Source organism: Meriones unguiculatus, chromosome 14, assembly GCF_030254825.1.
Source record: "Meriones unguiculatus strain TT.TT164.6M chromosome 14, Bangor_MerUng_6.1, whole genome shotgun sequence".
Lineage (NCBI taxonomy): Eukaryota > Metazoa > Chordata > Mammalia > Rodentia > Muridae > Meriones > Meriones unguiculatus.
This window is the reverse complement of record NC_083361.1, coordinates 87,116,614-87,132,617: the sequence shown is the minus strand read 5'-3', so window position 1 is coordinate 87,132,617 and position 16,004 is coordinate 87,116,614. Positions and strand designations below refer to the sequence as shown.

The 16,004-nt window shown below is 44.7% G+C and overlaps 1 protein-coding gene across 1 annotated transcript in view; it reads left to right on the top strand.

The window, feature by feature from the left end:
* LOC110557540 (uncharacterized) overlaps nucleotides 1–16,004 on the top strand; it is a 36,273-nt gene that overhangs the window by 669 nt on the left and 19,600 nt on the right. The window contains 2 exon segments of the mRNA XM_060367750.1: nucleotides 12,390–12,452; nucleotides 13,175–13,312. Of these exon segments, the coding sequence (XP_060223733.1) occupies nucleotides 13,231–13,312 (82 nt within the window). The 5' untranslated portion in view covers nucleotides 12,390–12,452; nucleotides 13,175–13,230.

Below are 16,004 nucleotides of genomic sequence, written 5' to 3'. Positions count from 1 at the left end.
GATCTTCATTTCCTCTACGTTCCTCATAAAAGATTTAGGACATTTAGTAACTCCACAAGTTCTTTTACAGCCTCTCTTTTTCTATTAAAACAGCTCTTTGAGTTAAGAATATTTATTCCCATTTCACAGATTGAAAAACTGAAACCCAGAGATAAGTGACTTGCCCAAGGCCACACATTACACCATTGACAAAGCTACAAGTAAATTCCAGTTCTTAAGATCAAACCATCTCCGTTTAGCTTGACCTGGCTGCACCTTGTACTTGTCCTAAGGATTAAACTGCCCTAGGGAAAAGGAACCTGTATGACCACCTTGAGTTATACATACTTCAACGTGAATGAGTTTCAAAAACATCCTTGAAATTATTAATGAAGAAGGGAAACTAGAGACTGAAGGCAATAGGAATCAAACACATTTAAACTAAACCAAAATAAATAAACAAACAAACAAACAAACCAGCTGACAGGACACCTGTGGTCTGAGGCTGCCATGGTTCATTGGCCATGATTGGCCCACTTACTATTTTAAAGTTCTCCTGGGCTGTCTTCTGCTCCCCACCTCACTCTACCCTGCTTGTACTCATCATCGCCCACCTTCATTTGCCGCCTGCATGTCTCCAGCCAAGCCCTTATCTCTTAAGCTCCAGGTCTGCATAACCAGTTGTGTCCTTGACATTTCCTTCAGGATATAAGTTCAGTATCTGTCTGTGCACTCCAACCCTCCCTACCAAACCTGGGTCTCACTCAGTGTTCCCACAGTGTATACAAGCCAGACCCCCAAGTGCTGTCGTTAATAACGCTTCCATTTCTAATGTAGTCCATTTAATATCTAAATGTCTTTTTTTTTTTTTTTTTACTGTTAGAGAAATATTTTTGTAGTTTTTTGAAGACGGTTTCCCTGTGTGACCTTTGGTTGTCCTCGACTCACTTTGTAGGCCAGGCTGACCTCAAACTCAAGAGGTCCACTTCCCTCTGCCTCCCGAGTGCTGGGATTACAGGCATGCGCCACCATGAACGACTTGTTTGAGAATTTTAGACATAGAGCAATTTGTTTTGATCTAATCTACCTCCCTTCATTCCCTCACTTCCAAAGGTGGTAAACTCACCTCATGGTAGGTGCCTAAATGTCTTTTTTTTTTTTTTGAGACAGATCTGCCTTTACCTCTCCAACTGCTAGGATAAAAGGTGTGTACTACCACACCTACCTAAAGGTCTTTCTGTTTGTTTGATGGATTGGTTTGGTTTAGTTTGGTTTTTCTTTCTTTCTGTTGTTGTTTTTTTGAGACAGGGTTTCTCTGTGTAGCCTTAGCTGTCCTAAACTTGCTTTGTAGACCAGGTTGGCCTCAAACTCACAGCGACGTTCCTGCCTCTGCCTCCCTGAGTGCTGGGATTACAGGCATGTGGCACCGAGCCCATTCAGTTTGATTTTTCGAAACAGGGTTTCTCTGTGTAGCCTTGGCTGTCCTGGAACTCTCTCTGTAGACCAGGCTGGCCTCACAGAGATCTGCTTCTGCCTCCTGAGTGCTGTGTTAAAGGTGTGTGCCATCACTGCCTGGCATAAATGTCTTTTTAAAAATATATTATTTTATGTGTTTCATATAGCTGTGAACTGGAGAGATAGCTTAGGGGTTAAGAGCACTGGCTGTTCTTCCAAAGGGTCTAAGTTCAATTCCAAACAAATTGGCAAATAAGTGGTGACTCATGACCACCTATGATGAGATCTGGTGCCCTCTTCTGGTGTGCAGGCACACATGCAGGCAGAATACTGTATAAATAATAAATAAATCTTTAAAAATAAAATAAAATAAAATAAAGCATCTGGTCCCCTGGAGCTGCAGCTACAGGTGGTTGTGAATTACCAATGTGGGCGCTAAGAACTGAGCTCAGGCCTCTGCAACAGAAAGTGTCTTTGCTGAGCCATCTCTCCAGCCCCACTGTTTTGGGTTTTTCGTTTGTTTGTTTTGTTTTTTTGTTTAAAGACTTGGTCTTCCTTTGTAGCCCAGGCTGTCTTCAAATTTGTGATCATCCTGCCTCTGCCTTTTATTCAGTCCTAGCTGCTATCCTATCCTTCCTGTACTCCCTTCTAGGTACTTTCTGTAGTTCAACCAATGAAAATCTGTTATTATTCACTCATCTTAACTCCAATTCACTGTATATCCTGTGGCTTCCTTCTGCTTTTATTTTTATTATTTATACAGTGTTCTGCCTGCGTGTGCACCAGTAGAGAGCACCAGATAATTATATGGTTGTGAGCCACCATGTGGTGGCTGGGAAATGAACTCTGGACCTTTGGAAGAGCAGCCAGAGCTCTTAACCGCTGAGCCATCTCTCCAGCCTCCTGCTGCTTTTAGAATAAGGGGATGTCTCAGGGTAGCTTCTGCTCCCTCTGCAGCCTGTACTCTAACCGTGCATACTCCCTTTTCTCATTCTAGTTTATATCACTTTATGGTCTTCCAGATGTCTGAGCACACACTAGAGCATTCGCCATGGAGACTTGGCCTTTGCCCACAGCTGTAACACTTGTAATACTTTTGTGGGGAATGGTAGTGAAGGTAACCCAGCATCCCATACATGCTACATCCCAAGCCCCTGGAACGGTCATCTCTTCCTTCTGTTAGCCTATACCTTTTGACTGTACTTACCCTCTAGAGGTCTGTCAGTCGCTTCTTGAGAAAGGACCAGGGCAGATCCCTCGATGGCAGATCCCTCGATTAGAGAGCCTTATGTCCTTCTCTATCATTTCTTTGGTTGTGGCAGTCAGGTGGTGAGTAGACTGTGACATCCAACTATGAGAAAAACGTGGTTCCTGACCTGCTGGTGCTTCTGCTCAGACAGACAGTGAGCAGATAATTACAGTGTTCTAAGCGCTACCATGGCGATAAGTATAGGGTATGAGGAGAGCCAAGCAGAGAGATTCCACATCCAGGTTTAGGGAGAAGGAAATTTTCTCAGAAAAGTTCAGACTGGCTCCTGAAGCGTGAACAACAAGTGAAAAGTTGAAAGAAACCACATTCCTCAGAGCAATCTGGAAAGGGGAGCTTTTTTTCTCATTTATTTTATTCACTTTACATCCTTGTAGCCCCTTCCCTCCTCCCCTCCCAGTCCTACCGTTTCTCCCTCTTCCTCCCTCCCCTTTTCCTCAGAAAGGGGAGCTCCCTTTCCCATCCACCCCAGTTCATCAAGTTGTATCAGGACTGAATGTGTCCTCTTCCCCGGTGGCCTGTCATGGCAGTGCCACTGGGGAAGAGTGATCTAGAAGCTGACAAATGAGTCTGTGTCCCATGCAGTCCCCACTTCCTTACTAGAGGATCCGCTTGAAGCCTAAGCTGCCCATCTGCTACAACTTTGTAGGGGGCCTAGGTTCAGTTCCTCCATGGTGCTTGGTTGATGCTTCAGTCTCTGCAAACCCCTCTGGGCCCTAGTCGTTTGGCTCTGCTGTTTTCCTAGTGTAGCTCCTGTCACTTCTGGGTCCTTTTCTCTCTTCCACTTTCCTCCCAAGACTCTCTATGCATCACCCAATGTTTGCATCTGTTTTTGAGGCGCTGCTGGCTGCTGGGTAGAGCCTCTCAGAGGACACCTCTGACAGGCTCCTGTCTACAAGCTTAGCAGTGTTAGGGGTTGGCACTGTCCGATAGGGTGGGTCTTTTGTTAGGCCAGGCATTAGTTGGGCATTCCCTCCATTTCTGATCTACCCGCTCTATCTTTATCCCTTTATCCCTGCACATCTCGTGGGCAGCATAAATTTGGGTTGCAGTTTTTGTGGGTGGGTTGGTGTTCCCCTTCCCAGTGAAGATACATGAATCATACTGGGAAGGAGAGATAGAACAGAAGGAAGTAATGGCTGAAGAGAGGGAACAAGGTAGGAGAGGGATGCAGAGAGTTAAGAGGGTAGAGATCAGACCTGAGGAGAGAAGGGTGAGAAGACGGAAGGCCTGCAGAAAAAGAGAAACTGAGGGTGGGGACATCTCTGTGACAAGCTGGAGACCTAAGTCAGGGTAGGCTCCTGGAAGGCTATGAGGGGGAGTCAAGCAGAGATTCCTCGTAGCAGAGACCACAGTGACTGAAGTAGAAAGGTAATCTTTCAACCAGATAGGCCATGGGAATGCAGGAACCTTACTGTGAGCTGTTGGATTTGGCTGAATGCAGATTATGGAGAAGATATGAAAGTCATTGCAGGCAGGAGCCAAGCTATCCTAGGGCTTTCCTTTAGCACCTGGGGATGTAATCTTCCAGAAAAAGTTAGCTGTGTAGCCAATTTTTTATAGCATCCATTGCTCCCCCTACTCAGCCCAGAGACAGAAACCCCCTTTGAGCTAGGCTCTCAGTCTCCTATCAGCTTTCCTCATCTCACTTTTGCTCCAAGTCTTCTGCAACATTGTGTCAAAACATGCTTGAGAAAGGGCAGAAACTGGCTGGCAATAAAGCAAATTCAAATTGTTAGTAATTCTCCAAACTGGAAGTTCCTGTCAACCTGGGACTGGTTGAGTGAACAGTAACGTTTAAAATGCCGTGTGTGCTCTGTACCACTTAGCAGCTGTTTAAAAAGGCCAGAGGATATGCAGGGATTTGAAAAGAAAAAATACTGAATTACAAAGAACACACAGGGTTTATTTATAAAGATGTAGGGTCTTTTATATGTATTCTAGTAGGTACCAAACTCTTGGTAGAAATTAAGACTTTGTTCCTGCATCTGCTGTATATCTTTATGTGGTTTGACTTGATGTCAGCTACCATATTAACATCTACACTTTTTTGGCTTTGGTTTTTGAGGCAGGGTTTCTCTGTGTAGCCCTGGCTGTTCTGGAACTAACTCTGTAGACCAGGCTGGCCTCGAATTCAGAGGTTTGCCTCCCTCTGCTTCCTGAGTGCTGGGCTTGAAGGGGTGTGCCCCCACTGCCTGACAATATCTACAGTTTTTTAAAAATTAAGTTTTTTTTAAATTATTGATTGATTGCTTGATTGATTTTATATTAAGAAGGAAGTCAGGCCTTCTCTGTGACACATTTAAGTAATCATTTATTCCTTCTTTTCTTTAATTACTCCATTTTTCCATCAAGCCAGGACCCAGTCTTTGTCAAATTCAGTATGTAATGTTTATCAAAACAGAAGTCTCACTTCTTGTCCCTGTCCTCAAGTTTACAGGGAAAAAACAAACACTAAATAAATAAAGAAGAAATTAGTGTGGAGGGCTGAAGGTATAATTAAGTTCTAGAGCACTTGCCCTGGCACACACAGACCCCTGGTAACAGACACGGTAAAGTACTGACAGGATGGCTGCTTCCATTTATTGAGTATCCGCTGTAGTCCATCCCCTTCAGGCAGGGCTTGTCTGCATTACACAGGCAAGAAAACATGATAATAGTTTTGTCCAAAGTGCAACTGGGGAATGAGTCAGTTAGCTATTGGTGTGTATCGAACCATCCAAACCACAGTGGCCTAAAACAATAAGTATTTATTCTTACTTTGATGACCTGAGTTACCTGGATGGCTCTTATCTTGGCTGAGTTTGTACATTGGCCTTCAATCACTTCTGAGTTATGTGACTCTCCCAGTCTTAGCACAGGAAGTTAGCTGACTGTACCAGTCTAAGCCTTCCTCAGCTGAGGTTATTGGCTCTTTTTCTTTCTTTCTTTTTTTTTTATTTTTTATTTTTTTTTTTTCTTTTCAGGTTTTTCAAGATAGGGTTTCTCTGTCCTGGACCAGGCCAGCCTCACAGAGATCCGCCTGCCTCTGCCTCTCTGGGTGCTGGGATTACAGGTGTAATCCCACTCAGCACTGCACTCATGCACTCAGCTGGTCATTGGCTCATTTTCACCTCTGCTGCCTGCATGTCTCCTTTTCCTCTAGCACCCTGGCCAGTTCTCATGGCATTGGCAGAGAGCAGGAGAGCAAGTCTTCTATAGAGCTCCTACTTGCCAGGCTAGAAATGAAGCTCAGTGCTAGAGCTCTTGCCTTGCAGTTAAAAGATTCCTTCCTGAGTTGGGTGCCCAAAACAGAACCTTAAATCTTCTCTTTTCTTCTTTTTATCAGCATCTCACTGGCTAATTCAAATGCTGAGCTCAGCATCAGAGTAGGGTGGAACTGTACAATTTTAGTGCAAAGGACATGAATACAGGAGAGACCATGAAGGCTGGAGAGATGGCTCAGAGGTTAAGAGCACTGGCTGCTTTTCCAGAGGTCCTGAGTTCAATTCCCAGCAACCACATGGTGGCTTGAAACCATTTATAGTGAGATCTGGTGCCCTCTTCTGGTGTCCAGGTGTACATGCAGGCAGAGTATAAATAATAAATCTAAAACAAAACAGGAAAGACCATGAATAGGAATCATTGATTCTTGCCAGATTTAACACTTAAATTGATAAATTAAAATCATCTGTTTTCTCTGGACGAAAAAGATTTTTACAAAGCTAGGTATGGTGGCACATGCCTGTAATCTTAGCACTTAGGAACTAGAGGCAGAAAGCCATCCTTGGCCATATGGGTTCCAGTCCAGCCTAGGATATGTGAGAACCAATTTCAAGATGGGGGGGGGGGCGGGTAGTGTGGCTGGAGAGATGACTCAGTGGTTAAGAGTATGCACTACTCCTGAAGAGGACCTGAGTTTAGCTCCTAGTACCTTCTGTAGGTGACTCCAATGACCTGTAACCATAGCTCCAGGGGATCTGATGCTGCCTTCTGACATCCATAGGCACCCTCATACAGACACACACACAACTTAAATATACATATATAATGTAAGTATACTAAATATACATACATATATAATTTTAAAGACTGTATAAGACGGCACATGGGGCTGGAGAGATGGCTCAGCAGGGAAAGCACTGAGCTTTGTTTGTTCCTTGGCTTCATTCCTTTTGGTCAGGCACAGGGCAGCAGGTACTGAGCAAATACTTGCAGAATTGAATTGATATCTTACTGGGAACGAGCTGTGGAAGGAAATAGCTAGACCTGGTAGCCAGTTGTTAGAATAGCTCAGGGTCAGCTCTGCCCCAGCAGAGATCAGTGTATTGGGCAGCCTCCCATTCCCCAAGTGCCTCTGAGCAGCCGAGTCCTTCCGGTGATGGAGAATAAGACACAGCGCCGGCTGCCGACAAGCAGAGCCATCTACCATCTTAGCGCTCTACTTCAGTCTTCAGAAAGATTGATTGGAAGCTGCTACTACACAAATAATTTCTGCAGTAGAGTTCTAGTCACCGAAAAATAGGAAAAGCATTTTTGGGATTTTAAAATACAGGTCCATGGGCTGGAGAGATGGCTCAGCTGTTAAAGGCTAGGCTGACAACCATAAATACATAATACATGTTCAGTAGTAGGAACTCAGGCTCCAATCTAGGGTTTAGTCTGAGGATAAAGATTCAGTCTCCCCAAGACATCAAACCTACTGTAGGTAAATGGCATAGCCTAGTGGACTCCCATAATCTCAGCACTTGGGAAGTGCTAAGAGGCTTAGAAGGTTATCCTTAGCTACTCAGTAGGTGAAGTCAGCTGAGACAAAAAAAGAGTGGCTAGAAAGATAGTTCAGCATTCAGGAGCACTGGCTGCTCTTCCAAAGGACCCAGGTTCAGTTCCCAGCACCTTTATGATGACTCATAACAGTCTCTAACTCCAGGCCCAGGGGATCTGACCTCTGGCCTCTATAGGCACCAGACACATAAGTGGTGCATAAACATACATGCAGGCAAAGCAGCCCTTCACATAAATTTTTAAATAAATAAAATGTGGGTACTAAAGTAGGTTGAGCTGCTAAAGCTAGGCTCCTCTAGTTCTACAACAGAAGACTGGGGGTTGCAGATGTGGCTCAGTAGCAGAGCTTGCCGGCCCAGTATGTGCAACAGCTGTATATTCTATTCCTAACAGCATGGGGAGCGGGTGGGGGTCATTGTTGAATGCCTATAGATTCTCCTAATCCAAAAGGAAACTGCCTAAATTAATCTAGCATGGTTTAGAAAACACCTGCCAATCAGGGCAGTGAGGACCTCTGCCATGTTGCCCATGTGTTCCTTCAAGCTTGACTTTGCTGCTGCTTAGGGGGTCTTCATCTCTATTGTCAACTCCAGATCTCCCTTTTTTTCTGTTTCGTTTAAGATACAGTTCTTGTAGGCCAGTGGACTCGTCAGACTTACTCTGAGGCTGAGAATAACTTTGAACTCCTGATCTTTCTGTTTCTTTTTTTTTTTTTTCACCCAAATGACATTTTATTGTCTTTTTTTTTTCTTTTTTTTTTTTTTATCAGTTACATTTTTTTAACTCTGTATCCCAGCCGTGTCCCGATCCCTCATTCCCTCCCAGTCCCTCCCTCCCTCCCTCATCTCCACCATGCCCCTTTCCAAGTCCACTGATAGGGGGGACCTCCTCCCCATTCATCTGATCCTGTTTTATCAGGTATCTTCAGGACTGGCTGCAAAGCCCTCCTCTGTGGCCTAACAGGACTGCTCCTCCCTTCAGGGGTGGGGAGACCAAAGAGTCAGTTATTGAGTTCCTGTTAGAAATAGTCCCTGTTCCCCTCACTTTGTCAATGGAACCGCATAGATCCCAAAGTGATCTTTCTGTTTCTACCTCCCAAGTAGTAGGATTGCAAGTGTAAGCCACCACAGCTACTTTGGTTTTTAGAAAGGATCTCACTCTGTAGCCCGGGCTGATCCTGAACTTATCCTGTCTTCCTCTCCCTCCCAGCTGGAAGGGAGACTGCTATGCCCTATCTTCCTTCATGACAATGACGTGTTTCTTCCCCCCCTCCTCCTTGGCTTCCCATAATGGTCAATCTCCAGTAATAGAAATGGCAACTCCCAAATAGAGCCCAACATCTCCCTTTTGTCCATGTTTGTTTGTTTTTTGTTTGTTTTGTTTTTGTTTTTGTTTTAAATAGGATCTTTCTATGTAGTACTGGAGATCCATCTGTAGACTAGGCTGTCTCTGAACTCAGATCCTCCTGCCTCGACCTCCTAAGTCCTGCTTTAAAAGAGCATGCCACCATGCTGGCCTGGAACCTGCCCTGCTGCATAGTTGGAAACCCACTCCAGATCTTCCACACCGTTATCGCGCTTTCATGGCTTTTTGGAGGCCTCTCCAGCCCACTAATCTCTCAGCCTTCAACTCAAGTTCTTTGTCTCTAAAAAGTTACCACATCCTTCTCGTAGACTTGCTATCTAAAGATTCAGTTATTCCTAATGAACAGTCCAGGTCCACGCAGACCGTCAAACACCAGAATTCTGATGCTGTATGACTCAGGCTGACACTTGCCAAAAGGTCAGTTGAGACCATTACTTCTATTGTTGTTGAGGGGTCTACTGTTGCCAGTCTGCCATCAAACTTCTTGTGTAGCTAAGGATGTCGACTCCTGGCGATGCTGCCTCCACTTCCTAGGTGCTAAGTTATATCTGGGTGCCACTATGCCCAGTGACACTGCTAATCGTTCTCCCCACCACACACCCGCACTTTAGTTTTTCGAGACAGCATTTCTCTGTGTAACCCTGGTTGTCCTGGAACTCTCTTTGTTGATCAGGCTAGCTTTGAACTCCTGTTAGATCCAACTGCCTCTGCCTCCCAAGCACTAGCACTAAAGGCATGCAACTACCATTGCCAGCTTAAGATACTCCCCTTTTCTTGTTTGTGTGTTCTTTCATTAATTACTTAATTTACTTTACAGCCCGTTAGGAAGTTCCATTCCCTTCTCTCCTCCCAGTTCTTCCTTCTCATCTTCCCTCCCTTCCCCCTGTGCCCTCTACTTTTCTTCCAAGAGAAGGGTGGACCTCCCATAGGTATTAGCCTGCCTTGGCCTGTCGGACTGGCACATCTTCTATTGAAGCTAGACAAGTCCAGTTAGGGGAAAGAGATGCAAACGTAGGCAACAGAGTCCAACAGAGCCCCTGCTCCTGCTATCAGAGGTCCCACATGAGGACCAAGTTGTACACCTGTTACATATGTGGGGGGCCTAGAACCGCCCCGTGGATCCTCTCTGGTTGGTGGTTGAGTCTCTGAGCCCCCATGGGTGCAGGTGAGTTAATTGTGTAGGTTTCCTTGTGGAGTCCTTGACCTCTCTGGCTCCTTCGGTCCTTCCTCCTCTTCCATAATGATTGCCTGAGCTCCACCTAAATTTTTGCTGTGGGTCGCTGCATCTGTTTTCATCAGCTGCTGGGTGAAACCACTCAGATGATTTCCGCTAGCCTCCTGTCTGCAGGAACAGTAGAATGTTATTGATAGTGTCAGTGATGTGCTCTGATGGTGTGTGACTCAATGGGCCAGTCATGGATTGTCTGGGTTTTGTGCGGGGGTTGGTGTACACCTCCCTCCACGGGAAGTCTCTCCTGGCTGTAGGAGGCAGCCACTTCAGGCTCCAGACCCCGGCTACAGGAAGTCTCAGCTGGAGTCAACACCATGGACTCCCGGGAGCCTCCCCCTTCCCAGAGATGAACCACACACACACTGATTTCAGTACTCTCTTCCAGCCCTCCGCCCTTTCCCCACGCCTGATCCCCATCCCCTCTCTCATTCAGTTCCCTCCCTCCCGTCTTCTTCAGATGTCTATTTTATTTCCCCTTCTTCAGCCATTCTTTGGTTAAAAGACATCTAGATTGTTTCCACTTTCTGGCTATTACAAATAAAGCTGCTATGAATATAGTTAAGCAAGTGTCCTTGTTGTATGGTAGAGCATCTTTTGGATATATGCCCAGGAGTGGTATAGCTGGGTCTTGAAGGAGAACTATTCCCAGTTTTCTGAGATACTGACAGATTAATTTCCAAAGTGTTGTACAAGTTTGCACTCCCACCAGCAATGGAGGAGTGTTCAAAATAATCTTTTTATTCCTCCAAACTTGATAAGTCTGTTCTTGCATTTATTAAATTACTGAGAAAGAAGTGTACTTGTGCTGCATTTATGGCTTTATTGTTGTTGAGATAGGCTTTCACTATATACATAACCCAGGCAGATCTTAACTTTATGATCCTCCCACTTCAGCCTCCTGTGTTCACCCGCCACTTCGAATCCCCAGCTATGTCTTTGGATTCTCAACTGTGTCCTTCACTTTTGTGTGCGTGTGCATGTTTGTTTTTGAGACAGTGTCTTGTTGTGTTGCTCAAGATGGCCTCAAACTCAAAATATTCTGGTTTTAGTGTCCCAAATGCCTAGAGCACAGATGTACCTCTTGGCTAAGCAAAATTTATTTGAATAGTGCCTGCCAATTTCATTGTCTCTGCATACAGACTAACTTCTTTTGATTCCTATGAGTACTGCAAGGTTTCCCTTTGTGCTTTGGCCGCCAGGGATGTCATAACTAAGTCCTGAGACTCCTGATACATCTCCTGTTTCTTAACTTTTCTTGCTTTGGTGTTTGTTTTGTTTTGTTTTTGGTTGTTGTTGGTGGTGGTGGTGGTGGTTTTTAGAAACAGGGTTTCTCTGTATAGCCTTGGCTATCCTGGAACTTGCTCTGTAGACCAGGCTGGCCTCAACTCAAGGATCACCATGCCTCTACCTTCTGAGTGCTAGGATTAAAAGTGTGCCACTACGCCCAGCTCTTATCTTCCATTTTTTAATTTTCTGTATCAGCATTGTCCAGTTTGGTGACCACTAGTCATATGTGTAGTCATATGTGGCAGTTAAGCACCTGACTCAACAGGTAGCTAGATCATCTTGAGTTGATCTCTGAAATAGTTCAGTACTTCCTAATACTGATGACATGGTAAAATATTTTGTATATGCTGAGTTTAGTAAAATAGTAGAATTAACTTCACCCATTTCATTTTATTGAAATTATAGCTCCTAAAATTATCTATTTATTAATTTTCTTATGTGTGTATAGACTAGTATATGGAGGTCATAGACAATTTTATGGAGTCGATTCTCCTATTAAGTGTGTTTCAGGATCAAATTCAGATTTCCAGGCTTGTACAGCAATTGCCTTTCCCTGCTGAGCCTTGTCATTAGCCTACAGAGCTCCTACAATCTTGAAATTATCTGTCTCAAAAATCCTATGTGAGGCCTGCATTTGTGACTGCATTGTCTGTCTTACAGCACTGCTCTCCAAAGCATCCTGCTTTATGAGCATGTTATTGCTGTAAACCTCATCCTTCTGGAAAGCAAGGAAGTAAGACAGAGGAAGTTACAACAGTGTGTAGTGCAAAGAGGTTGTCTAGCCTAGAGACATATCTTTTCTGTTTGCGTTTTGTTTCTATAATCCACAAGCAACAAAAACAGCCCTTGGTAAAGAGTTTTTCCGCTCTTTTCATCCCAGGTGAGTAGTATTCAACAGCTCTTTCTAGTCTCCAGGAAAAACCTGTTCTCAGCTTTACTTTACCTAACATATTGGAAAGGATTGGATAAGACACGTCACACATAACAAATGACTGATAACTTTGTGTTCACCTCTCTCTGGGGGTGTTTCCATTTTAACAGGGAACAATCCCTGAACCCAAAGGAATGAATCCCTAATGGTGGAGTTTCAGGCCTCAGTGACAGGTGAGTGAGGGTAGACTCTGGTTTTCTGTTTATACATGTGGTTACATCCAAGATGTGACTGGAAGCAGGGTTCTCGGATGAAAAGGGCTATAGACAAGCTGCGCAGAGCAGGCAGCAAGGCTAACTGTGTCAGCGAAGGGCTCTCAGACACCAACTGCAGTGAAGGACTTAAGGGCTTGTTGAGCAATAAAGTAGTGCAGCTGACATCAAGAGACTAGGCAGCAGGGCAGTCTCCACGGTGACTATTGTGGAGTAGCAAGAGGGCTGTCAGAGTAGGATTCTGGAGATGACTACTGCTGTCCACAACTGACTCGGCTTAACTCTGGGCAAGTCCTTTACCCTTTGGGTCTCAGTTTCTTCATCTGGAACATAGAAATGGTGCTATAGCCATGTGTGATGGTGCATACCCATAATCTCAGAATTGAGGCTGAGGCAGGTGGATCATTAGATTAAGGCTAGCCTGGGCTACATTAGACTCTATGTCAATAAAACAAACAAAACCCCCATAAGAAGTGGGTGCTTTGTCAGATGAGTTGGAAGTGCCATGAAGTTGCTCTGAGAAGAAAGAAGTATACTACACATGAAAGCACCAGTATCTTTAAATGGAATGCAGCCAGGCAGGCCTAGAGCTCTAGGGAACAGAAAGCAGTGTGGAGGGTTGTGGGGAATCCTGAGGGTAGACTCTCCATGTCTGGAACATTCACTCTTCTTTGTCTTCCCAGGCTGAACCCAGACTCCCAGGGCCCATGCTTCCACCTGATGAATGATGGCCTGAACTATGAGCAAACGGGATTATATGAACACTTCGGTGCAGGAGCCTCCTCTTGACTTCTCCTTTAAAAGCATCCACGTGATCCAAGGTCAGCCCACAGAGCACAGCACCCAACACAGCATGACCTCAGGCTGTGTGGTACCAAGAGAACATCTTTATGTATTCTTTTTAAAAAGCCTAAACTGATTTTCTTGTTGTCTTTGAAGGAAGGAGGGGGTCGAATGATAATTTCTTTGTTGTTTTACTGAGCTAAGGAGTGAGTGCAAGGCCTATGTGCTCTACATCTGAGCTTCATCCTCAGCCTTGAAATTAAAAAATACTTGGTTGGAGAGTATAAAACATACTTGGAGGGCTGGAGAGATGGCTCAGAGGTTCAGAGCACTGGCTGTTCTTCCAGAGCTCCTGAGTTCAATTCCCAGCAACTACATGGTGGCTCACGACCTTCTATACTGGGATCTGGTGCCCTCTTCTGGCCTCCAGGCACACATGCAGGCAAAACATTGTATACATAATAAATAAACTTTTAAAAATACATAGGTTAACTTTCTGTATTTGGGTGTTTTGCCTGTATGTATGTCTGCACCCCTTGTATACCTGATGCAGGCAGAGGCCTGCAGTGTGCATTAGACTCCGGGAACCTGGACTTATGGATGGCTGTGAGCCCCCATGAGGGTGTTGGAAATTCAACCAGGTCCTTTGGAAGAGTGGCCAGTGCCTTAACTACTGCACTATCCCTTTCAGCTCCCTTGAGATTTTGTGCTCATTTTAAAACACTATTCTGTTTGAAATTTCTTAAAGCCTCTCCCTTTCAACCCCCCAACCCTAGGTAGGGAAGAGAAGGCTAGTGGGGAGACGGGGCACAGACCCCTTTACTTCTCCTGGCCATTTAGGGGTCAGTGGGTTCTTTTAGGGCTATTCTCCATCAACAATTATCTGTCAACAGCAAAAGCCTCAGTCTCCTCCAAGCTCCTGTGTTTCTTTCTTTGTCTGTCTCCAAACTGCCACTCATCACACACCACCTCAGGACACACTTTCTCTTTTTGAGCTTTCACATTTATAGCTCAGAGCTCTAGACCACTCCCCCTCTCCTTGCCACAGGAGGTCAAAGACCACGCCCTGCACGAGACAGTTCCCAGCTGTGGACAAATCAAAGCCCAAACTAAAATCCCACACTTGAGATTAAAAGGATCACATATTTACATAACATAACTGAGTTTTTAAAGAAACCAAAACTTCCATTACATGAGATTTTTCTTTTGTAATTTTTAAAAAGATGTATATTTATTAATTATGTATACAGTGTTGTGCCTGCATGTGTGCCTGCACACCAGAAGAGGGCACCAGATCTCATTATAGATGGTTGGGAGCTACCATGTGGTTGCTGGGGATTGAATTTAGGACCTCTGGAAGAGCAGCCAATGCTCTTAACCTCTGAGCCGTCTCTCCAACCCACACACCCAGTTTTTTAAAGTATCAAATCTGAAAGTAACCAGGAGTCTCTTATGGTAGTTGACCCATTTTCAGAAGAAGCCAGACTATAGCAAGAGATTTGTGAAGAATACTGAGAAATCACCCAATCAGGTAGAAAGCTTAGTGTTCTGGTTTTATCTTGAAAAGAGGAGGAAAAAAAAATAAGCTGTTGCCAGGTTCCACTACATTGGCAGAACCCTGTCTCTTGTCTAGGAACATGAGTCTGTTCTGCTCATTGGTAAAACCTGAGATGTTTTTTTAGCAACAAATTGGCACATTCCCAGTTAAAATTTTCTCCATTCATTCCACCCATACTGAATTTATTCCATCATCACCAACACTCACTGCAGTTCTAGCTCTGCCCACATGCAGTCTCATTTTACTATCCAACATCTTCCTAAACAGACAGCTAACTCCTTTCACGGTGCACGTCAAAGCTCTCATAGGACCATAGATGCTCAAGGTGTAGGCAGTTCTGCCACCCCTGCCTTTGGTCACTGACCTCACAGAGCACATGTACGAACTTATTAACCCAGATACACTAACTGCTTTGGGTTTTCTGTCAGATAGCCACCCATCAGCTCGGATTTACCGGCCTGGGCTTCAGTTCAGCACACCACTTCAGTTAGTGTCCACCACACTGCTAGCTCATGTCTGTCTCTTCCCAGCACACACTCACCTACTGTGACCTTTATTGTGCTCTGCATTACTTCTGACTACATATTTCAAAAGGGTTTTGTTTGCAACAATAACTTTGAGCAAGAAAGCAAAGGTGACTGGGGGTGGAGTATAATGGCTCCTAATAAAGCACAGGAATTTTCAACTTTTTAAAAAAGATTTATTATTTATATACAGTGTTGTGTTTGCATGTACACCTGCACGCTGGAAAAGGACACCAGATCTCACTATAGATGGTCGTGAGCCACCATGTGGTTGCTGGGAATTGAACTCAGGAGCTCTGGAAGAGCAGCCAGTGCTCTGAACCTCTGAGCTGTCTCTCCAGACCCTAATTTTCAACTTTATTTTTTTTTAATTTGTTTATTTTATGTGCATTAGTGTGAAGGTGTCAGATACCTTGGAATAGGCATTACAGACAGTTGTGAGCTGCCATGTGGTTGCTGAGAATTGAACCTGGGTCCTTTGGAGAGCAGCCAGTGCTCTTAACCACTGAGCTATCTCTGCAGCCTCGAATTTTCACTTTCAATGGGAAGGTCTGACTCTGCTTTGTGGCCTCCTCAGAATGAGGGAAACACTGGTCAGGTCTCCCCAGGGTACCTGTACAGCACCAGATAGAATCTGCAGACGCTCCG